Here is a 24941-nt window from a genome sequence, read left to right on the forward strand (position 1 = left end):
TGGTCTGGTTTGGCTCAGCCACCAAGCACGACACCTGGAGGCTGCAGCGAATCGTCCGATCAGCAGAGAAGGTTATTGGCTGCAACCTTCCCTCCATTGATGAACTGTACACTGCAAGGGCCAGGAAGCGAGCGGGCAAGATCATCTCTGACCCCTCTCACCCTGGCCACAAACTCTTTGAATCACTTCCCTCAGGAAGGCAACTCCGGATTGTCAAAGCTGCCACAGCCAGACATAAAAACAGTTTTTATCCGCGAGTAGTTGCTCTACTCAACAGCCAAAAATCTGTAGCCTCCCTTTAATCTGGTATTTTGTTGGTTCACATGCTTGATCAATGGTGTTTTATCAATAATGTTTTATTATTATTAATATTTAGTGTTTTCCGAGTCATTCGTAACTGTTACTGTATGTCATGTTATTACTTGTGGGCGGAGCACCAAGGCAAATTCCTTGTATGTGAATACTTGGCCAACAAAGTTACTTACTTACTTAACAAAAGATGACAGCATTAGGCTGGCAGAACGTCTTTGCACAAGTTAATTTGCAGCAATAACTTGCATTTGAAACAAATGTCCGCGGCTCTATGCACATTCCAGGCGCAGATCACCATCAGGAAAGGTGTGATTCACTGATTGGTGACGCTCGGGCTATCCTTGATTGGACTTGGCTGGCTTGACCTTGCACTAAACGTTATTCCCTTATCACGTATCTTAACACTGTAAATGGCTCGATTGTAATCATGTATTGTCTTTCTGCTGACTGGATTTCACGCGACAAAAACCTTTTGTTGTATTTCGGTATGCGTGACAATAAGCTAAACTGAAACTGAAAACTGACCTGAAAAATCAGCTCAAACAGCTATAAAACTAACATTAAATGCTTTTACACATTTTATTCTGATATTATTGCAGCAAAAAAAAAAATTTTTAAATCACATCTAGTAAAGGTGTATGCTTTGAAGGTCAGAGAGCTATAAAGGGATTCTTATGTAATTCTGGAAAAGACCAGATTACTTGAACAACAATATGAAAACGTTTTCATGTTTGCATTTATTACGTTAAGACATCCTTAAAAAAAAATTCCAAGGGTTTATGGGCAGCGCAGCGGTTGAGTTGTTGCCTTACAGCGCCAGAGACCCCGGTTTGATCTTGAGTACGGGTGCTGTCTTCGCGGAGTTTGTACGTTCTTCCTGTGACCACGTGGGTTTTCTCCGGGTGCTCCGGTATCCTCCCACACTCCAAAGACATGCAGGTATATAGGTTAATTGGTTCCTGTAAATGTACATTGACACTAGTGTGTGTAGGATAGTGCTGGTGTACGGGGTGATCGCTGGTCGGCACAGAATAGGTGGGCCAGGGGGTGTGTATCCACACTGTATCTCTAAAGTCTGAAGCAGGCCAGTAATCTTCAGTGCAAGTTAATATTCTTGACAAAGGTGGAATTTCTTCAAATTAGCTTGCTAGGATTCACAGCTTATTCAAATAGCTGTTGCTGTAAAAGCTAAAGACCTTGGAGTGCCTGGGCTGCTGACCTATTGTGGGAAAATTTTCAAGTTATCGGTGAGGTCACAGCCCAATTCTCTGGATGCTTTCGAGAGAGCGTTAGATAGAGCTCTTAAAGATAGCGAAGTCAAGGGACATGGGGAGAAGGCAGGAACAGGGTGCTAATTGTGGATGATCAGCCACGATCACAATGAATGGCGGTGCTGGCTCGAAGGGCCGAATGGCCTACGCCTGCACATATTGTTTATTATGTCGTCTCCAGAAAGGCCATTTTCTGTGTCGTACAGCTCTGTGACTCTATGAGTATTTGGGCCGCCAAGGTTTCAAAGTGCAGGTTAATTGAGATGAATATAGTTTTAGTTTAGCTTAGAGATACAACATGGAAACTGGCCCCTCAGCCCTCTGAGTCTGCGCCGACCAGCGATCCCCACACATTGGCGACACTATCCTACACACACCAAGGACAAGTTACAATTATACCAAGCCAATTAACCCACAAACCTGTACGTCTTTGGAATGCGGGAGGAAGCCGGAGATCCCAGCGAAAACCCGTGCGGGGAAAACTTAGACTCCGTACAGATAACCCGTCGTCAGGTTCGAACCCAGGTCTCTGGCGCTGTAGGGCAGCAACTCTAACGTAGCTTCACCGATATAGATGAGCATTTCATAGTTAGTGTGGACAGTGTGAAAAGCCCAATTCTGTGTTGAATGACGTTGGACAATAAATTTGACGTAAATGTGACATCGTCCTTGCTCCTTCCTTCAGGAAACGTGTAACAGCAGATAATGAATCTGATGAAAGTTTACGACCATTGGACCAGATGTAAAAATATGGTCAATCTGGACAAAATGTCACAATAATGTGATGGCATTATGTTGAGAATTTGTAGACAGTACCTAATTATTAAAAAGCAGGAAATTCTTCTTACTTACCTCATCTCTCATATAAACGCAGACTGGAATAGCTTCCAACAGCTGCTGATCAGCAACCCTGACAAAAGAGGAAAAAACTGTCAACATTTGATCTTGAACAGAGCAAAAATATTTATCACCTTGGTGTAGGGAGCACTCATTAAAACGTTTAGGAGCAAGGAGGTCCAACAGTTGTACGGGATCCTGGTGAGACTGCACCTGCAGTATTGTGTGCAATTTTGGTCTCCTAATTTGAGGACGAACATTATTGCTATTGAGGGAGTGCAGCGTAGGTTCGCCAGATTAATTCCCGGGATGGCGGCACTGACGAATAGGTCAACTGGGCTTGTATTCACTAGCATTTAGAAGGATGAGAGGGTATCTTATAGAAACAGATAAAATTCTGAGAGGATTGGACAGGGTAGATGCAGAAAAAATGTTCCCCATCTTGGGGAAGTCCAGAACCAGGGGTCACAGTTTAAGAATAAGGGATAGGCCATTTAGGACCGAGATGAGGAAAAACCTTTTCACCCAGAGAGTTGTGAATCTGTGGAATTCTCTGCCACAGAAGGCAGTGGAGGCCAGTTCACTGGATGTTTTCAAAAGAGAGGTAGATTTAGCCCTTAGGGCTAAGGGAATCAAGGGACATGGGGGGGAAAAAGCCAGAACGGGGTAATGATTTTGGATGATCTGCCATGATCACATTGAATGGCGGTGCTGGCTCGAAGGGCCGAATAGCCTACTCCTGCACCTATTTTCTATGTTTCTATGTCAAAAAAAATATCGTGAACCCTTAAGTCTTTTCACTGTGTTTTTTTTCTCCAGAGGTCAACAGCACACAAATTTTAATTTGATCCACAAAAGCATACCTTGGGTAACCCGGTTGCAACTGCTAACATGTAACTATAAACAGCTGTTAACATCTTCACACTCAAGCCACACTCCAGATGCTTATCCATCTGCCACAAGCTGAGAGGTGTTGACAGTAAACACAGCGTATATGGAGGCCGCAGCACTCTGTGGTGTCACTGCTACTGCCAATATGAAAGTGAATTAAACCTCACCTGACTTTGGATATGGTGCGGTGTTTGATCATTTTAGCACCATCTGTGGCCAAAGAATCTGGTTCCAAATTGTTGACCACACTGATTTTAATTAAGTGCAGTGCAAATCCAACTGGCCTGGCTGGCAATTCAGTGATTGTCAATCACTTTCAACTACAGGGGCAGCACGGTGGCGCAGCGGTAGAGTTGCTGCCTTACAGAGACCCGGGTTCCATCCTGACCACGGGTGCCGTCTGTATGGGGTTATTCTCGTATCATGTATCTGGACATTGCGAATGGCTCGATTGTAATCACATACTGTCTCTCCGCTGGCTGGTAAGCGTGCAACAAAACCTTTTCGCTGTACCTCGGTACACGTGACAATAAACTAAACTCAACTGAGTTTGCACGTTCTCCCCATGACCTGTGTGGGTTTTCTCTGGGTGCTCGTGTTTCCTTCTACAATCCAAAGATGTACAGGTGCGTAGGTTAATTGGCTTTTGTAAAATTGTAAATTGTCCCCAGTGTGTGGAGGATAATGTTAGTATGCGGGGATTGCTGGTCGGCGGGGACTTGGTGGGCCAAAGGGCCTGTTTCCGTGCTGTATCTCTAAACTGAAAAAAAAATCTGTCAATTCTAAGAAAATCAAGTAGGCTGTAAATGCCTTTCGAGGCAGTATATCAAATTTTATTCTAAAAAAACGACTGTTATTTTATTAATAGACAGGTACACCCTTTCATACCATTAGTGTCTCTCTCTCCCCCCTGACTCTCAGTCTGAAGAAGGATCTCAAACCGAAAAGTCACCTAATGCTTTTCTCCAGAGATGCTGCCTGACCCACTGAGTTACTCCGGCATTTTGTGTCTAATTCGGTGTAAACCAGCATTTGCTGTTCCTTCTTACACACATCCCATCTGTCATGAATGGCGGTGCAGGCTCGAAGGGCCGAATGGCCTCCTCCGGCACCTATTTTCTATGTTTCTATGTTCTTTCAGTACGCCATCAACTAAAACACGGTGTTCAAATACCTTCAGAAAGATATCCCACCCCCAATATGCTGATGGAAAGTCATTGAATATGGAGAAAGCTAGAATTAATATTTTCAACCTCTCTAGTTAGGTATTGACTTCAGGAGACAAGGTGGTGTACACAGCCCAGTCATCATCAAAGGTGCAAAAGTGTAGAGAGTCGAGAGCTTCACGTTCCTAGGCATAAATATCACCAATAATTTGTCCCTGACCAAGTACATTGAAGGTACGACCATGAAAGCACACCAACGCCTCCACTTCCTCAGAAGACTATGGTAGTTTGGCATGTTTTGGTGTTTGGCATCTCTTATCAACTTCTACAGATGCCCCATATAAAGCATTCCATTGGGATGCACAGTGAGCTTGGTTTGGCAACAACTCACTTTGCAAATTAAACTACAAATCTGCACTTCTTTGGGATGTGGGTGGAAACCGGAGCACCCGGAGGAAACCCACGCAGTCACAGAAAGTACAAACTTCGTACAGACAGCACCCTGGACTCTGGCACTGTAAGGCAGCAACTCTGCTGCTACGCCACCGTGCCACCCCCTAGGTTCAGAAATAAACTGAATGAAAATATATTACTCTAAAATGTATATTAAATTAAACATTTTCTTTACCAAGGACTGAGGAATTGCAAAGATAGACACAAAACGGCGGAGTAACACAGCGAGACAGGCAGCCTCTCTGGGTGACGTTTCAGGTCGAGACCCTTCTTCAGACTTTAAACCAGCATCCGCAGTTCCTTCCTGCATTGAGGAATAGCAAATGGGGACACATTCCTCCATTGTCAGCCCATCTATCTTGGCCTTCTCCCACCAAGAATGCTTCATGAAGAGTTGCTTTACAGTAATCCGACCCCAGCTCCTATCGCAAAGCTAGCGTCAATACTCAACATGTTGACAGGTCAGCATGCAGGAAGGAGTCATCCCGACACTTGTAAATCAGCATGGCACGGTGCAATTAAAGGGAGTGTTGTTTTTGTATACTTTAAAATAGTGCAACATGATGCAAAATTAAATCCTTCTAAATTGCTCACACTTCAAATAAACCCAATTTGATAAATAATACCACACCTTCAAAATGCACGGGCCTCCACCTCTGTGCACACATTGTTTCCAAAGGGTTTCATCACATCAATAAGACGAAGCATTTGGCATATGGTGAAAAACGACTGTTAAACCTTTGAGCATGCCACAGAAGTGGTATCACACAGTGCGACAGGAATCTTAATAACCAACACACACACGCAAGATCAAAAACTTGAAACATGACACATTCTGCAAGACCACATCATAATGTGTCCATAATAAATTATATAAATAGTACCATTTCTTCGAGTTAATTTGAAAAACATTAATTTCACCTGTATAAATATTGGAATCCTCACAAGTTTCGGCATAACAGGAAAATTGCGGGCAAAGGATAGAATTTTGCAAATGCCGAACTAGCTTCTGAATATGTTTATGAAACAAAAAAAAAAACACATTTATAGCGTGCACTTCAAGAATTTTGACAGATCAGCATACTATTTGTCATTTACAAATTTACATTTCAATTGATTACTCAGACTGGTATTTTGTATTTTGTAAGTAGGTTTGTGCAGTGAATATTCATGACCCAAAATAAATGGTAAGTTCCCTTCAAATGCAGTGGCAGTCTCATGCCTTATTTTATGGAAGAATGCACTGTTCCAGCACAATGTCCGTCCGAGAACATCATAACCTAGTGCCACACAACCAAGATTCTAGTTTGCGTTCAGTGTGTGTATTCTGAGCTTCTAGATACCCCGAAAGAGAAAAGTGAAAGCACGATTGGAGTAAGGAGTAAGCCACTTAGAACGGAGACAAGGAAACACTTTTTCTCACAGAGAGTGGTGAGTCTGTGGAATTCTCTGCCTCAGAGGGCGGTGGAGGCAGGTTCTCTGGATGCTTTCAAGAGAGAGCATTTGGGTGCTCCGGATTCCTCCCACATCCCAAGGATATGCCGGTTTGTAGGGAAAGTGGGATAACATTGAACTAGTATGAGTGGTTCAGAATGGACTCGGTGGTGCCTAAGGTCCTGTTTCCTTGCTGTATCTCCAAACTCCAAATTAAATAATTATAGAGAATAATAACGTGGCCAAACGTTATTAAACGTTATCTTATTGAGACTCATGCTGCAAGAAAGAGGAATTTCTTGACTAGTTTAAAAATCCACATTTTGACAGATGTATGTGAATAATTCTACTCCAAAGTACCTCAGAAAATCAAAACCAAAGGCATTGCATTTCCCTACTGGCCATCTGCTCACCAGGTCCACAAAGTAAAGGCTCTTCTGATTCGATGCTAATGCTGTACCTAGGGGTGTGGCAATGTCATTTTTCTTTGAAGAAATAAACTGCAAAGTTTAATTTCTTCCACCTGGTTCCGATACTAAAATAATCCGGCTTTGAAGCTCGTCGCCCTGTCACTTCACCACGTTCCAGTTTACTCACCACAACTTCGTCTCCCCCAGTCTCACTTTAATGCTACCTGCCAAATGTTGATTTTCACACCTCTAATTTTGCCAGTGACCAACTTCAGCCCCAAACTTTAATTTGCAAAACTAAGGTGTTAAAAGTCAAGCTCGGGTTTCTTGGAATAACAGTTTAAAAAAAAAATAATTAAAAAAAATGAGGTCTTTGCTTTGTTACAACTGTAGCCACAGGTTCAACTGGAGCAGTAAATTAACATGATATTCGCTTCCAGACAAAGCTGAACTTTGCACGCTTCTACAAACTGTGCAACGTTATTTAATTCAATTCTGTAAATTTATCAGATCCAACGTCAATGAAATTTGGAGAGATTTAAGGAAAAGCGGGAGAGGATTTGTGGCGAAAACTTGGCTGCAACTCAATAGTTGTTTTACTTAAAAGCAGGCATCATATTCTGACAATAATTATCCCGGGGCAATCGCTGAGCAACACATTTTAAGGACCAGGAATCTGTAATGTCACTATGACACAATAGCATATAAAGCATTTCGCATCATACAGGGTGGAAACAGGCCCTTCGGCGCAACTTGCCCATGCCGACCAATATGCCCCATCTAAGTAAGTAAGTAAGTTTATTGGCCAAGTATTCACACACAAGGAATTTGCCTTGGTGCTCCGCCCACAAGTAACCACATGACATACAGTGACAATCACGAATGACTCAGAAAACACTAAACATTAATAATAATAAAACATTAATGATAAAACACCATTGATCAAGCATGTGAACCAACAAAATACCAGATCTACCTAGTCCCACCTGCCTGCGTTTGGCCCATATATCCCTCTAAACCTATCCTATTCATGTACCTGTCTAAATGTTTCATAAACATTGTGATGGTACTTGCCTCAACTTCTTGATTAGTATGGGTGTCAGAGGTTATGGGGGGAAGTCAGGAGAATGGGGTTGAGAGGGAGAGATAGATCAGCCATTATTGAATGGCAGGGTAGACTTGATGGGTCGAATGGCCTAATTCTGCTCCTATCGCATGTGAGCAGACTCCCCTGGCAGCTCATTCTATACACCCACTACCCTTTGTGTAAAGTCCTCAGGTTTCTATTAAATCTTTCCCACCCTCACCTTAAACCTATGTCCTCTGGTTCTCGATGCGCAAATGTGCCTGTTGCATCAATTTACATTTGCTAGCTCAGTTCCCCCTCCCTCAACTCAATCCCCCTTCTCAGATTCTGTATAAGGGTATAAGACCAAGTCACAATTGAATATTTAGTTCATTTTAGAGATACAGCACAGAAACAGGCCCTTCGGCCCACCGAGTCCATGCCAACCAGTACACGAGAACTACCCTACACACTTAGGAACAATTTACAATTCTTACCAAAGTCAATTAGCCTACAAACCTGTACGTCTTTGGAGTGTGGGAGAAAAAACCTGGAGCACCCGGAGAAAACCCACATGGTCCCGGGGAGAATGTACAGACAGCATCCACTCAGGATCAAACCGGGATCAGGCAGCAACCCTACCGCTGCGCCACCGTGCCACCCAACTCTGACCGTCTTACTTTGAGCTGAGCTTCTAACTCTACTTCCTGACCAGTGGGATAGCCTGTCTCACTCTGTTGCTGAAGTTCTTTTGTTACCCACAGAATCAGCTACTCCAATAATCTCCCAGTTGTCCTACTGTACCCTCACCGTAAGCATGAGCAAATAAACTCTCGCGGAAGTACCGAACATTCGTCTGTCGGTTAACACTGGCTCAGGTAGAATTATATTTGTTTACTTTAAATCCTTCTACTGCTTCTACCCTCACCTCTTCATGCTCCTTCAGGCCTGAAATGCCAAATTCACGTTCTAGGAGTAGCATTAGGCCTTTCGGCCCATCGAGTCTACTCTGCCATTCATTGATGGCTGATCTCTGCCTCCTAATCCCATTCTAATCAAGAATTTGTCTATCTCTGCCTTAAAACAATATCCACTGACTTGGCCTCCACAGTCCTTTGTGGCACTGAGTTCCCCAGGTTAACTACCCTCTGACAAAAGAAGGTCTTCCTCACCTCCTTTCTAAAAGAGCGCCCTTTAATTCTGAGGCTATGACCTCTGGGTTCTGGCTCAATCCACATTTTGACAGACATCTGATCACCCTGATCTCCAGAGACACGGTCCGCTAAGTTACTCCAGCATTTTGTGTCTATCTTCGGTATAAACATGCATCTGCAGTTCCTTCCTGCCAGGGGCGAAAAACCCGGGGGGGCCAGAGGGGACACGTCCCCCCCATGTTTTGAGAGGTGGGCGACATCCCCGCCAGGTTAACCTGCCTGGGCTTGCGGAAAATATGGCCAGCGCGGAGAAGCAGCGCTGGTATCCCGTCAGTCCAGACAGGGCTGTTAGTTAACCCGGTGAGACAGGCAGTTGAGCTGCATTTAGCGCTGGATTGAGCCTCCGAAGCCTCGCGCGCGTGTGAGTGTGCGCATGCGCGCGCGGCCGCCAGAAAAGTGTGTCCCCCGTCCCCTCCATGTTTTGATAGTGAATTCCGTTCTTGCTTCCTGCACATTCGTTCACGATGGCCAACTCTGCCTTTAGCTGCAAGATTCAACATCACATGTAAATTTGGTGACAAACCTTGTCTGCCTTGGGATGATTAACAATATCAAATACACTGTACCAGTTGTGGTACATTGACTAAAACACTAAAAATATCATGGTCAAATATCAAGTCAACTTGAGGGTGCAAACACAGATGACATTTAATGACTTGTTGCAACATTTTCAGCAAGTGGTCTGTATCTTTTTGCATGTTCTTCAATAATACGAAGACGGTAAGACTGCCTTGGGAGCCCATTATCTTTTAAAATATAACTTTTTAAGCCTCAGCTTGCAATGGAACAATGGAATGAACATGTAATTTGTAACATTTGATGTTTCCCAGGAGAGAATATACTTTAGGCGGCCTGGTGCTCCGGTTTCATAGAAACATAGAAAATAGGTGCAGCAGGAGGCCATTCGCCCCTTCGAGCCAGCACCGCCATTCATTGTGATCATGGCTGATCGTCCCAAATCAATAACCTGTGCCTGCCTTCTCCCCATATCCCTCGATTCCACTAGCCCCTAGAGCTCTATCGGACTCTCTCTTAAACCCATCCAGCGATCTGCCCTCTGTGGCAGGGAATTCCACAACTCTCTGGGTGAAAACGTTTTTTCTCACCTCAGTCTTAAATGGCCTCCTCTTTATTCTAAGACTGTGGCCCCTGGTTCTGGACTTGCCCAACATTGGGAAATGTTTTCCTGCATCTAGCTTGTCCAAGTCCTTTTATAATTTTATATGTTTCTATAAGATCCTCCCTCATACTTCTAAACTCCAGTGAATACAAGCTTAGTCTTATAGAAACGTTTCCTCCCGCATTCCAAAGACGTGTGGCTTTATAAATTAATTGGCTTCTGCAACTTGCCCCCAGTGTGTAGGGTGCGAAAGTGGGAAAACATAGTACTAGTGTACAAGTGATCGATGGTCGGCGTGGACTGGGTGGGCCAAGAGGGCTTGTTTCCACGGTGTATCTCTAAACTAAACAAAAATGTGAACATTGATTAATCAAATTGAAATGAATACATTTCCTTTTGATAGAGAAAGAACTTAGCCAGTTTTCATGCATTCATATTAGACACAAAATGCTAGAGTAGCTCAGCGGGTCAAGCAGCATCTTTGGAGAAAAGGAGTAGGTGATGTTTCGGGTCAGAACCCATCTTCCGACCCGAAACGTCACTTATTCCTTTTCTCCAGGGACGCTGCCTGACCCGCTGAGTTACTTCAGCATTTTGTGTCTATCTTCGATATAAACCGGCATCTGCAGTTCCTGCCTGCACATCATGTACACACTTTTCCAGATTTAGAACACCAGACCTCACTAGCCCCTAGAGCTCTATCGGACTCTCTCTTAAATCCATCCAGCGTGATTCTTATCTTGAAAGATAATCTCAGGCTTGTTTCTTTAAAAAAAAAAGAACAAGCGAGTGGTGCTACAAGACAGAAAATGCAGGAAAAACTCAGCAAGACAAACAGCATCTGTGGGAAGGGAAATAGTCAACTTGGATCTGCGACCCCCCCTCTTAGAATCCAGCATCTGCAGTTCTGTTGATTTTCAGACTACGATGCTGCTGGCCTTTCAGCTTTATTAAAGAGAATTCACTGATTAATTCTGTCCAGGCTAAGATGCACTTGTCGAATACTTTGAACTACACTTTGAAGGACAGACAAGAAGATGCTCTTGGATGAAAGAGCCATCATTTCATCTGATCTCACTCTTTACAAATTGAGTATAATTAATAGCAGATACCGCTTAATCTTTCAAAAGAGTATCGGGTGTCTGAAGGAAATGGAGTAAACATCAATGGTATGGAAAAAACTACTAAGTAAAGAATCATAAAATGGCAGCAGATATTAATTATCCTTTCATATTTTTTTTCCTCTTTATTCCTTTCATTTCTATCAAGATAAACCCCAAAAGTGAAACATCAAGATGCCAACAAAAAGAGCGAGAATTTAGTTAAAATTCACAGAAGGAACAAACTACAAATCAAGCAATAAAGTTGTTCCTACTCTCTTCTCCGGGAACAGAGAAACTGGGCAAACTGCTGGGAGTTTTGTAAGAATAATTCCAGGAATTTCTGCATTACAAATTAAACCACTATTCTGTGCAATTATCACCATATTTTATCTGGTAAATTCAACTTTTAAAAGGCTACCATTTCTCTGCACAACAAGTAGAAGTATTCTATTGAATTAAATTATAGGACACAAAAAGCTGGAGTACTCAGCAGGTCAGACAGGATCTCTGTTTCGGGTCGAGTCAGGGGAAAGACTGAGAGTCAGGGGAAAGAGAAACAAGAGATATAGATGGTGATGTAGAGAGATATAGAACAAATGAATGAAAGATAAGCAAGAAAGCAATGATGAAAAAGGAAACAGGCCATTGTTAGCTCGGGGCTCGGTGAAAACGGGTTACTATGAGACTCAACACATGAGATAGGGGTGTGTAGGAAGGAACTGCAGATGCTGGTTTAAACCAAAGATTGACACAAAAAGCTTGAGTAACGCAGTGGGTCAGGCAGTAGCTCAGGATCAAGGACGACTTGCTTCTATTTTGGTTCTGAGGTGTGAAGCATGGCAGTAAATGATTTTTTTTTTAAACACAAAGTGGCCGCTATGCACAAGATGTCACACAATTTCCAACTGGTTTTTCTAAATCACAAACTGGAAAGTCTATTTTTTATCCATCTACACTCGGAACTCATGCTAACAACTCAAACACCATTATAGATGAAGTAGGGTCCCGGGCCGTAACGTCACCCATCCATGTCCTCCAAAGATGCTGCCTGACCCGCTGATTTACTCCAGTACTTTGTGTCTCTTTTTCCATTACAGATAAGGCAGCTTAGACTAGAAAGCAACCCAGTTATTCTGCATTACCAAGTTATTTTGTTTTTGTTTGTGTGAAGTCAAGTGAAGTTAATAAGTTATAGGAGTAGAATTAGGCTATTCAGCCCATCAGGTCTACTCCGCCATTCATCATGGCTGATCTATCTTTCCCTGTCAACCCCATTATCCAGCCTTCTCCCCACATAACCCCTGACACCCTCACTAATCGGTATCCCGTATTAATGGTACAACTTTGCTAATTTTAATACATGTCATTTTCTCATCCATACAGGTGCAGTCTGAAGAAGGGTTTCGGCCCGAAACGTTGCCTATTTCCTTCGCTCCATAGATGCTGCTGCACCCGCTGAGTTTCTCCAGCATTTTTGTGTACCAGGTACAGTCAACCCTTTGCTTCTTATGGGTTTTTGCTTGCAGAGTGCTTTTACAATTTTAAATCAAGCTACCGAACGCAGTTATTTTCAGGACAAAAGAACGTTCCGTTGTCCTCCAAATATTCGGCAAGTAGCTGCTGGCATTTTAAATTGAACGGGAGTCAAGAACGGTGTTAATATCGTATCAACGTCACAATAGGTGTTGGTATGGAATTTGCTGTTCACATGAAGATATAATTTGCAGAGTTCGCCTGCGTGCTGTTGCAACACTGGCTTCCAAAACTCCGAAGATTTGCAAATCAGACCAGTTCAATTATCTAGCAATCTACCCAAACCGGTAGTAATCAAACGCAAGTGAACCTAGTCAATGATGAAAGGCAAAAATGTCCAGCATTTCACTAGCTCAGTTCTACCGGTTATAAAATTCATCTGCCTCTTCATTACCTCTTCCACAGATAAACTTAAAGGAACGCACGGATTCTTAAATCCTTAATATTCTACACAGTTCATTATTTTGATTCAAAATAAAGGAATTTGAAAAGGACATCCAAACCCAGAAAGAATTAGACAGCTGGCGATGTCATATTGCTGCATTCTTGAAACCCTGTTCATAAAAGATTAAATAGAAAACAGGTGTTAACTAACATTTTTGACAAATATCTTCCTTTACTGAATGGAAGTATAGGTGTTATACACCTACCGTAAGTATAATGTTAACAAGAAACTTAGTTCCATTGTTTTCTTGCAGACGGCATAGAGGTTTTAAGCATGCTTGCAATCTTATTGCCCCACTAGATCCAACAAAATCTGATGCCCTGCCGGAGCGTGGCGACTCTGTGCGTGCCGACTCTGTGTGTGTCAGTCCCTGAAAAGGATCTGCAATCATCCGTTACAGTTGCTCCACTCTATTAAAACTTTATTTCAACAGCGCCATTACTTACACTAACTATGTTCTCTTTACCACTGTGCACTCTGGAAGGTTCGATTGTAATCACGTATAGTCTCTTCTTTGACATTGCTAGAATGCAAACAAAACGTTTGGGGGTGGCGCAGCGATAGAGTTTCGGCCTCACAGCACCAGAGACCCAGGTTCGATCCCGACCACGGGTGCTTGTCTGTACTGTGTTTGTACGGTTCCCCCCCCCCCCCGATCACGTGGGTTTTCTCTGAGATCCGTTTCCTCCCACACTCCAAAGACGTGCAGGTTTGTAGGTTAAATGGCTGTCCCTAGTGTGTGTAAGGTAGTGTTAATGTGCCGGGATCCCTGGTTGGTGTGGATTCGGTGGGCTGGAGGGCCTGTTTCCGTGCTGTATCTGTAAACTAAACGCAAGGCATTTCACCTAGGTGACAATAATAAACGAAACTAAACATGATAGATGTGCTGGTGCCAACTGCAATTCAAATGAGGCGCAAGTGTCAAGCCGTCACAGACCACGCAGAAATCCATAAATTCTCAAACAGTAGCCTCAAAATGCTGCAATTAATCAACACTAACCTCTGTCAACAGCCGAGGCAGTAGCATCAAAATCAAATTACCCTTGTTACCTTAATCCTTAAAATAGGATCAATAAAATAACTTTTTTTTCTTCCCGGCACAATCCTGTATTCTCTTGTTCATTTGAGACGGTATAACTTGCCAAGATCAGATGGCAGCGTAAGGAAATGAAACACTTTATACTGATCCCGAATGAAAAAAAACCCTTTGGCATAGAGTATACTGCAGAAAAAAAATCTTTCTGCACTTAACTCCAACCATATTCATTAATTTCTATTTAAGAGAAGGAATCCTTACAGGATCCAGACAAGTTTCTACTGAACTTCACCAGTTTATTTTACCAACACACCTGAGCAAAGAACTTCACAATATAGTTAGTCGACGAACACGTCGATGAAATCCAAAACGTAAGGTGTGTAGGAAGGAACAGCAGATGCCAGTTTATGCTGCAGATAAGACACAAAACGCTGGAGTAACACAACGTATTAGGCAGCAACTCTGGAGAAAAGGAATAGGTGACGTTTTGGGTCGGAAGTCTTCTTCAGATCCTCATCACTCTGAAGAAGGTACCCGACCTGAAACGTCACCTATTCCTTTTCTCCAGAGTTGCTACCTGACCCACTGAGTTACTGCAGCATTTCGTATCTATCCAAAATGTAAGTTTCTTTTCTCATAAACGAAAAATGGAAATAGAAGTAATTTGGACCTATTTTTACAATAGTTAACTGCTAAAAGGTTGAAAGAAATACTTCCAAAAACTCACTAGAACAATTTATACACGAGTTCCAAGCTGGACAAATGTTTGGTGAAGGTACAAAGTGTTGCTGTATCCACAAAACCATTGGTGCCTGACTCCTGTGGACAACAACTAGTCTGTCTTTGGTCTGTTCGAGCAGGTAAAGGACATGGTATGATTTTTTTTGTGTGCTCTCAAACTTTCATCATTCCTTAACCACACTAAGCCTCAAAGTTAATGATAAGGATGTGGTTAAGTGTGGAAAGGTTTTAAAGACTTCCTCCTCAATCACTTCAAATCAACCTCTTCGGCCTCGAATACTTCCTGCAACTCTTACTTTCAAGTGCATGATTTAACTAACTTTCTCTGATTAGAAGTCCATTGATTCATTCGACATCCCAATTTTAAGGTCTCGACCCGAAACGCCACCCATTCCTTCTCTCCAGAGATGCTGCCTGTACCGCGGAGTTACTCCAGCATTTTGTGTCGACCTCACAATTTTGAAAGACAGAGCAGGCCACACTTCATAAATTGGTCTTCCAGAAATTCAACACTCTTGTTTATTAGATCGCATGGAACCCAAGGTGATCTGGACTATGGATTTATAAGTTCATAAGTGATAGGAGCAGATTTAGGCCATTCGGCTCATCAGTCATGGCTGATCTATCATTCCCTCCCAACCCCATTCCCCTGCCATCTCCCCATAAACCCTTACAGCTGTAGAATCAAGAATGTATCAATCTTCAGAACGGAGGAAAGAGTCAAAGGGTAGTAGTGGACGGTTATTATTCTGATTAGAGGCGTGACCAGTGATGTGCCACAGATGTCGGTGCTGAGTCCACAGATGCTTGTTATTCACATTCATGATTAGGATGACAATGTAGCTAACAATGTTAGTAAATCTGCAGCCGATACCAGTATTGATGGTTTAGTGGACAATGATGAAAAATATCCAAGGAACTAGATCATTTGGGAAGCTGGGCCTAGGAATGGTAAATGGAATTTAACTGTTCCTGTTTCCTTCCACATACTAAAGACGTGCAGGTTTGTAGGTTAATTGGCTTCTGTAACTTGGCCCTAATATGTAGGATATTTGGAACTAAATGTGAGGTGTTGCACTTTGGTATGTCAAACCAGGCATACAAACTTACAAAGTAAATTGTGGAACTCAGGAGAGTGTTGCAGAACAGAGAGATCGGGGAGTACTTTACTCGACTTTATCTTGCACTGAAAGTCATTACCTTAATCCTGTATCTGTACACCGTGGCCGGCTCTATTGTTATCATGAATAATCTTCCCACTGACTTGACAGCACGTAACAATAAAGCTTTTTGAAACGTTTAAGATTATTAAGGGTTTGGACACGCTAGAGGCAGGAAACATGTTCCCAATGGTGGGGGAGTCCAGAACCAGGGACCACAGTTTAAGAATAAGGGGTAAGCCATTTCACACAGAGAGTTGTGAGTCTGTGGAATTCTCTGCCTCAGAGGGCAGAGGAGGCCGGTTCTCCGGATACTTTCAAGGGAGAGCTAAATAAGGCTCTTAAAGATAGCGGAGTCAGGGGATATGGGGTGAAAGCAGGAACAATGTACTGATAGGGAATGATCAGCCATGATCACATTGAATGGCGGTGCTGGCTCGAAGGGCCGAACGGCCGCATCTATTGTCTATTGTCTATTTTCACTGAACCTGTGAGAATAAACTAAAGAGGTGCATGGTTACCTAAAAGTGGCGATTGAGGTTGACCGTGTGGTGGCGAAGGCGCTCATGCTAAATTGTACAATCTTGGCCAGTCAATAAATATGTTTTCCTCAGCATTGCAGCTGATTTCAATCATATTACAGATTCTTTCCCTATAATCCATCAATCTGGCCATCAAAATTAACATGAAATTTAAAAACTGGAACTCAATTTTAAAATGTCAACATTGTAGCACAACGGCAGGGTTGCTGCCCCACAGCGCCAGAGACCGCAGGTTCGATACTGACCGCAGATGCTTTCTGTGCAGAGTTTGTACATTCTCCCTGTGACTGCATGGGTTTTCTCCGGGGGGTTCTGTTTCCTCCCACATACCAAAGACATGCAAGTTTGTAGGTTTTTGCCTTCTGTAAGGCGCCCTTGTTGTGTAGGAAATAGAACTAGTGTACGGGTGATTGGTGGACAGCATGGGTTCGGTGGGCTGAAGGGCCTGTTTCCACACTGTATCTCCAAACTAAACTAATTGTTGACTCACATAGCCAAGTCTTTGGATTAAGCTATTACTCGGCAAATCTTTCACTGCTCCATACTGACTGCAAGATATTCAATGTCCAGTATAAAAAAACGGCGACAAAGTTATTTGGAATCAGAATACAAGATGCACGCATTGCTAAAGTAATCAATCACTGATTCCAACATTCAAATGCTGACAAGAAACCAGCAGAGGGATAACTTTGTGAAAAATGATACAAAGAGCTGGAGTAACAGGCAGCATCCCTGGAGAACATGGACAGGTGACTTATTGAGTCAGGACCCTTCACACTGACGGCGGGAGGGCGGGGAGGAGATTGCGGGAAAGAAAACTGGAAGAGAGGAGGGGAAGGGCAGAACATGGCCTGGTAATAGTTGAAGATATACACAAAGTGCTGGGGTAACTCAGCAGGTCAGGCAGCATCTCTGGGGAACATGGATAGGTGATGGTTCGGGTCAGGACTTTTCTTCAACATTTTATGAGAACGTTTCAGTCACAAAAAGAAATTACCTGAATTCTTATTTACCGCCTGCATTTCCTTGCAATGGAAACCTATAGTTCTCAATGTCAGGAATTCTATTCCAGGGTGTTGCACAGTGGTAGAGGTGCTGCCTTACAGGGCCAGAGACCCAGGTTCGAACCTGACTAGGGGTGCTTTTCTGTACGGAGCTTGTACGTTCTCTTCGTGACCTGCGTGGTTTTTCTCTGAGATCTTCCGTTTCCTCCCACATTCCAAAGGCGTACAGGTTTGTCGGTTAATTGGCATGGTATGAATGTAAAATTGTCCCTAGTGGGTGTAGGACAGTGCTAATGGGCGAGGATCGCTATTTCGGCATGGACTGGGTGGGCCGAACGGCCTGCTTCTGCGCTGAAACTCTAAACTAAACTAAGACATTGACGTGTCACAGTAAAATTATTTTGTGCAAACAACCTCAAGATGCGTTTACATAATATTTGAGGTCAAATTAACTTCAATTTAACAATGCTATTTATTTTTTAAATCAGTGAAGAGCAGCAGATAAAGCAGTGAGAAAAATATGGACACAAAGAGCTGGAGTAACTCTGCAGGTCAGTTTACAGAAGGGTCCCTAGCCGAAACGTCACCTATCCATATCTTCCAGAGGCGCTGCCTGAACCGCTGAATTACTCCAGCACTTTGTGGGGGTTTTTTGTGAAACCAACATCTGCAGTTCCTTGTGTCTAGAATATCACGACACAGACTGCACTAGTATTTTATATCTTAGATTATCACATCAAGAAATAGTTTGTGCAGCCTGAGTTGATCAGGATCTTTTAAATTTTACAGAATCATGCACTGGAAGCACCATGCATCATATTTCTTAAAACATAATAATATTTGTTAAATTCACTTCTCCAACAGCTCAGCTGATTCATGCAAGGATAAGCTTGGCTTTACAGACCAAAACATTCCTATGTTTAATCATCAGTCTACATTCAGCTATGTCAGCCAGTATGGTTGAATAAGAGGTAAAGCTGGTCAGCTTATCTCCTTCCAACTGATATCCTTGCGGGAAATATCCTTGCGGGAAATACTTCCGTATCCATTTCAAAAGCGATGACTCCCAAATTTAACCACAACCCCACAATTCATTCACGTGGTTGAATAATAAAAACAGTGCCGTGGGTGAAATGATAAATCATGCTTTCAGAGGGTAGGGATGGGGAAGTTCATGTGATAGGAGCTGAATTAGGCGTTTCGGCCCATCAAGTCTACTCCACCATTCAATCGTGGCTGATCTATCTTTCTCTCTTCACCCCATGCCTTCTCCCCATAATCCCTGACACCCATACTAATCATGAATCTATCTATCCCTGCCTTAAAAATATCCATTGACTTGGCCTCCACAGCATTCTGTGGGGAGAGGAGTCCAAGATATAAGGGCAGAAAATCTGGCAAAAATGGAGCAGAGTGAATGATACCGGGAGTTAATTTTGTGCTGCCAACACATTTGTGTTTAGTTTAGTTTAGAGATACAATGTGGAAACAGGCCCTTCGGCCCAAGTCCGCGTCGACCAGCGATCCCCGCACATTAACATTATCGTACACAGGCTAGGGACAATTTACATTTATACCAATCCAATTAACCTGCAATCCTGTACGTCTTTGGAGTGTGGGAGGAAACCGAAGATCTCCGCGAAAACCCACGCGGTCACGGGGAGTATCCGTATAGACAGCACCTGTAGCCGGGATCGTACCCGGGTGCCCGGCGATGCAAGCGCTGTAAGGCAGCAAGTCCACAGAGAGAGTCTCAGTTTTCCTACACATTTATTATTTTCACCTTTAAAAGCAATTTTGAAAAATGATGGTCCTTTTGAGCTGATTGATGCAGCAGAACAATGCAAGAGACTGATACATCTCAGCCATCCAATAAATCAGTTAATTGTTTCCTTCAGCACCACTTTCCTGTACTAACGCCTTATTTCCCTTAATAACTAAGAGCCTATTGATCTCTTTCCTGGCTAGACCAACAACAGAGACATGTGGTGATGTGAATCACCCATGCCTCAGGGCGAGAATCCCAAAGATTCACCTCCCTGTGGGTGAAGAAACGTCTTCTTATCTCTGTACTGAACAGCTGTCTGAAGAAGTGTCCCATCTCAAACGTCATCTGTCCATTTCTCTCTATAGATGCTGCTAAAAACTGTTAAAAAAATATGATGAAAAAAAGGCAAAGTGCTGGAGGAACTCAGCGGGTCAGGCAGCATCTGTGGAGAGAGATGGACAGATGACTTTTGAGATGGGACACTTCTTCAGACTTATGGAGTAGCGAGGAGATAGCCAGCATGCAGAGGTGAGGGGAATGTTATTCCTGGTACTGGACTCCAGGGGCAAGGATAACATCATTAAACTAAAACTAAAGGGCCTGTCCCACCTAACGCGATTCTTTTGGCGACTTGCGGGCAACCATCATAGTCACAGCAGGTCACCAAAATGTTCAAAATGTCAACGCAATGACATCGCGAGGCGACGCCTGTTTGGTCGTGAGTAGTCGCCCAAAGAGTCGTACCTTTTTCTGGTCGCCGCTGGATTTTTGACATATTGAATATTTTCGGCGACCTGCTGCCACTTTGACGAGTGCTGCCGGCAAGTCGCCAAAAAAAATAGTGGTAAGTGGGACAGGCCCTTTAGGGTGGTGAATCTGTGGAACTCATTGCCACAGAAGGCTGTGGAGGCCAAGTCAGTGGATATGAAACACAGAAATAGATAGATTCTTGATTAGTATGGGTGTCAGCGGTTATGGGGAGAAGGCAGGAGAATGGGGTTAGGAGGAGGAGATAGATCAGCCATGATTGAATGGTGGAGTAGACTTGATGGACCGAATGGCCTAATTCTACTCCTATCACTTATGACCAAATGAAAGCTTTTCACTGTACCTCGGTAAAAGTGAGAAAAAACCTGCTCCTTTCACTTATGATCTTATGTGATCTAAATACTTTGTGTGAACATTCTCTTGACTAGTGATCCAAGGTAAAAACAATAACAGTGCAACCTGCATTTTAAATAATGATTTATTATTTGTTAAGTTTGTCTTCCTAATTGTCCTTGTTACACTTTCAGTGATTCATGTACAAGGACACTTGGGCCCCTTTGAACACCATCATCTTTCAATCTGTCTCCATTTTAAATATACCTTGCCTTTCTATTTTCTCTACTGATGTGGATGACATCATATTTTTCCACACTATGTTCCATCTGCCATGTCTTTCCCCATTCACTAAAACCTATTTATATCTCCTGAGGCTTGTCGGTATGTTTCTCACAGCCCACACTAACATCCGTCACCAAAAGAGAAAGGCCAAAGGTCTACAAAGGCAGCGTCCAAGTCAAACAGAAAACTGTCGCCGATAAGAGGGCGGCACGGTGGCTAGCGCAGCGGTAGAGTTGCTGCCTCACAGCGCCAGAGACCCGGGTTCAATCCTGACCACGGGTGCTGTCTGTATGGACTTTGTACATTCTCCCCGTGACCGCGTGGGATTTCCTCAAGCGCTTTGGCTACCTCCCACACTCCAAAGACGTACAGGTTTGGGAGGTTACTTGGCTTCGTAAAGATTGTAAATTGACCCCAGTGTGTGGGATAGTGGTAGTGTACGGGGATCACTGGTCGGCATGGACTCGGAAACTAAACTAAGTGAAGAAACTTAGCAGCTTGCAGGAGAGGTCAAAAAAGTTTCACTAATCCTGCAGTGCAGTGCACATAACTCTTATTTGAACCACATCGTTATTATTTCTTACATCTCTACAATTTCATCAACTTTAAAAGAAACTCTCCAAAGAACTACTTGGAAGAACAAATTAGAGGAAAACGGTGAGATAATGTTGTACAAAAATGAATATTTGTCAAACTTGACTTTCAACCTAGAATTTAAAACAAAAGCTTGTATTTTTGCCTTTATGAGTGATAGTGTGAGTGTGGGGGGGGGGGGGAATCGCTGGTCAGCCAGGACTCAGGAGGCTGCAGGGCCTGCGACCAGGCTGTTTCTCTAAACTAAAGTCATACGTGGGAGAAATAAGGATGATTCACCTGCTCTGAGGAAAGTGATCAAGTAGGTTCCACAGCGTCAAACTAGAAGGAAAGACATGTTGAAGTCTGGACCCATCTTCCAGCTGTAAAGCGATGCGAACCTGAAAAATATGTAACAAAAATGTTCAAATATTTCTCAATTACACTAGAACATACAAATTAATCCATTCTGACTTTGATGCAACATTATATTAAGAATTACTGAATTTGGAGGATATTTCCCTCCGTTTTCAATTCAGAGTTAATAACTTTACAGATCGTTAAAGGGAGTGTCGAGAACCAAACAAAAATTGAAACAGAAGCGGCACATTGGCGGAGAGCACGGCTTTGCTTTAGCAAGTGAAAACTGGTCGAGACCCCTCTTCAGATGGTCTGAAGATGGTGTCAGGGGTTATGGGGAGAAGACAGGAGAATGGGGTTGGAAGGGAAAGCTAGATCTGCCATGAATAGACTTGATGGGCTGAATGGCCTAATTCGGCTCCTATCGCTTATGACCCGAAAAGTCACACATCTGTGTTCTCCAGAAATGCTGCCTGACCTGCCGAGTTACTCCAGCCGTGGGCGGAAATCCTGGGGGAGTTGGGGTGGGGGGGGGGGGGGGGGGCGGGGGAAATGGAGGCACGTCCCTCCTATGTTTTGCGAGGTGGGGGACAATTCCCCCCCCCCCCCCCATGTTTTGTAATCTGGATTTTGAAATTCGGTGAAACATGTTTTTATAAAAATGGTGCCCGCTAAATTGTGCACCCCCCCCCCCCCCCCCCACCCCCCCATGTTTTGATTGTGATTTCCGCCCCTGACTCCAGCACATTGTGTCCTTTTGTGTATTAACCATCACCTGCAGTTCTTTACATCTACAAGGATAAGGGTATGATTTGTTAAACTAAAAATAAAACAAAACATCATTGGTGAAGGTACTTGACATGTGTCTAGGTCTTTGCAAGTCGTCTGAAAACATTCTCACAATAAAATGGGGATAATGTGGACACAGCGGTTAAGGGAAAAGTAAACTATAACAGAAGCTGCGTGCAATAACAGGGAAAATATCAAAGGTTTAGGCATCTTTGAAACGAGATTAATTGCCGGGCTTAGATCAAGTGCGTTCCAGGATGCTAAGAAAATGGCTAAAGCATGTGTTGAAGGATAACAACGCCACAAATATCGTTTAGACAAGATGAAAAGATATACACCAACTACTCTTATCCTTGTGCTGCTATCTTTCGGCTTTCACTAGGTAACGTACATATTTGCCGTTTTAATTTTTGCCCTGCTCTCTGGGCTTGAGACGTTCTGCAGCACTGAGTCTTGGACATGTGTGACAGCCTACAAATCACTAAGTAGTGGCAAGGGCACTCTCTCTGCTTCACCTCGCGAACTAGCAAATCACTGAAAGGATTTGAGTCATAGGCTCGCCAATGCAGAAAGGTCCTGAATCCATGCCCTTATATTCCCAGACGCTCCCTCTGGATCAGAGGAGTGGGGCAATAGTGGTGGGCAGGTAGCGTGGGGAATGGTGCAGTCATTCTGCCATTTATGCTGACTTATTCAGGCAGCATCCCTGGAGAACGTGGATGGGTGAAGTTTCGGGTCGGGACCCTTCTTCAGTCTGTTTCAGTGCTGCTTTATGAGCAGCACAATTTTGAACTTCAATGCAGTGCTCGCCATGAAATTGCTGGACTAAGCATTTGGAACAACAAAGCATGAAGTTCTGGTGCAGGGAACCATTGCTGATGATGACAAATGCACACAACATGCATTGCAGCTGATAAATTAAACAGATACAACAGAACAAAGAACAGTATGCAACAACTTTGGTTCGTCTTCTGCCATTAAGAATAGCATTACGTACTCCCCCCCCCTCCACAGCAAGCCACCCTGACCCAAAACGTCACCTATCCGCGGAGATGCTGCCTGAACCGCTGAGTTACTCCTGCACTGTGTGTTCTTTTGTAAGCCAGCATCTGTAGTCCTTTGTATCGCCTGGAAATGTATCACCTTCCTTCGCACAGAGAGTTGTGAGTCTGTGGAATTCTCTGCCTCAGAGGGCGGTGGAGACCGGTTCTCTGGATACTTTCAAGAGAGCGCTAGATAGGGCTCTTAAAGATAGCGGAGTCAGGGGATATAGGGAGAAGGCAGGACTGATTTGGGGATGATCAGCCATGATCACATAGAATGGTGGCGCTGGCTCGAAGGGCCAAATGGGCTACTCCAGCACCTATTGTATATTGTCCTTCATTAACATTGGGACTGAATCCTGTCAGCTTTCGCCCATAATATAGTGGAAGGAGATTCAACAGAACTGCAAAGATAGACACAAAATGCTGGAGTAACTCAGCAAGTCAGGCAGCATCTCCAGAGAAAAGGAATAGGTGACGTTTCAGCTCGAGAGCCTTCTCCCTGCTTCAACAGAGCTGCAGCAGTTTAAGGAGGTAGTTATTTGGAATAAGCAATAAATGCGGACACACAAATCCTAAAACCTACGCACACGTGCTTAGAAAATTCAACTTTAAAAACATAGTTTTTTTTAAATCCATTTGGAAAAAATAGCACCTTTATCCAATCAGCTTCCCCGACTATTCCCAATAACGACAATTAAACTAAATTTAAATTAAAGTTGATAAAACTACTTTGAAACAAACACCGCTTGTTCTTCGAAGCTTGCTGTCTCACACAATTACATTCTCTACCATGGGTATCTACAACATACCCAGAACACTGCAAGCAATCTACTACAAACAGATGTGGGGGGGAAAATGTATGTTTACGGAAACTAGAAATTACAGTTTGTCCCGGGCTATTAATACCAAGTTGTTTTTGAAAAAAAGCAGTATTTATGGAAAAGAATGATTCATACAACAACAATAAAGGATGTTCTTAACCCATCGCCAGTCTCCCACAAAATACCCCTAATATATCAAAGACCATTAGCCTTGGGAGTTCTTTCATGTGGTTGGAACAATGCTGCAAAGCTTAGCTCATGCAAGACTCGTTTAAGATTTGAAGGCGCATATGAAGCCCTAAATGCAACCCGGGCTGACATCTGCAGCAATATACCACTGGATCAGAAAGCACGTTTCAAATCCTCTCCAAACAAGCAACTCTCAATCCAATTACACCGCTTATTCACTGCAGCAGAATGTTTCTGCGTGTTTGATTTGACCATTTAACCCAATTCCACT

The 24941-nt window shown here is 43.3% G+C and overlaps 1 protein-coding gene across 2 annotated transcripts in view; it reads right to left on the reverse strand.

The window, feature by feature from the left end:
* The window catches only part of aspscr1 (ASPSCR1 tether for SLC2A4, UBX domain containing), a 170786-nt gene that overhangs the window by 112507 nt on the left and 33338 nt on the right, over window positions 1-24941 (reverse strand). For both annotated transcript variants that reach the window (XM_055653819.1, XM_055653818.1), the window contains 2 exons: window positions 21766-21866; window positions 2436-2493 (listed from right to left, as the gene is read on the reverse strand). In XM_055653819.1, the coding sequence (XP_055509794.1) occupies window positions 2436-2493; window positions 21766-21866 (159 nt within the window). The remainder of the gene's footprint in view (window positions 1-2435; window positions 2494-21765; window positions 21867-24941) is intronic.

The sequence above is a fragment of the Leucoraja erinacea genome, chromosome 23 (assembly GCF_028641065.1).
Source record: "Leucoraja erinacea ecotype New England chromosome 23, Leri_hhj_1, whole genome shotgun sequence".
NCBI lineage: Eukaryota > Metazoa > Chordata > Chondrichthyes > Rajiformes > Rajidae > Leucoraja > Leucoraja erinaceus.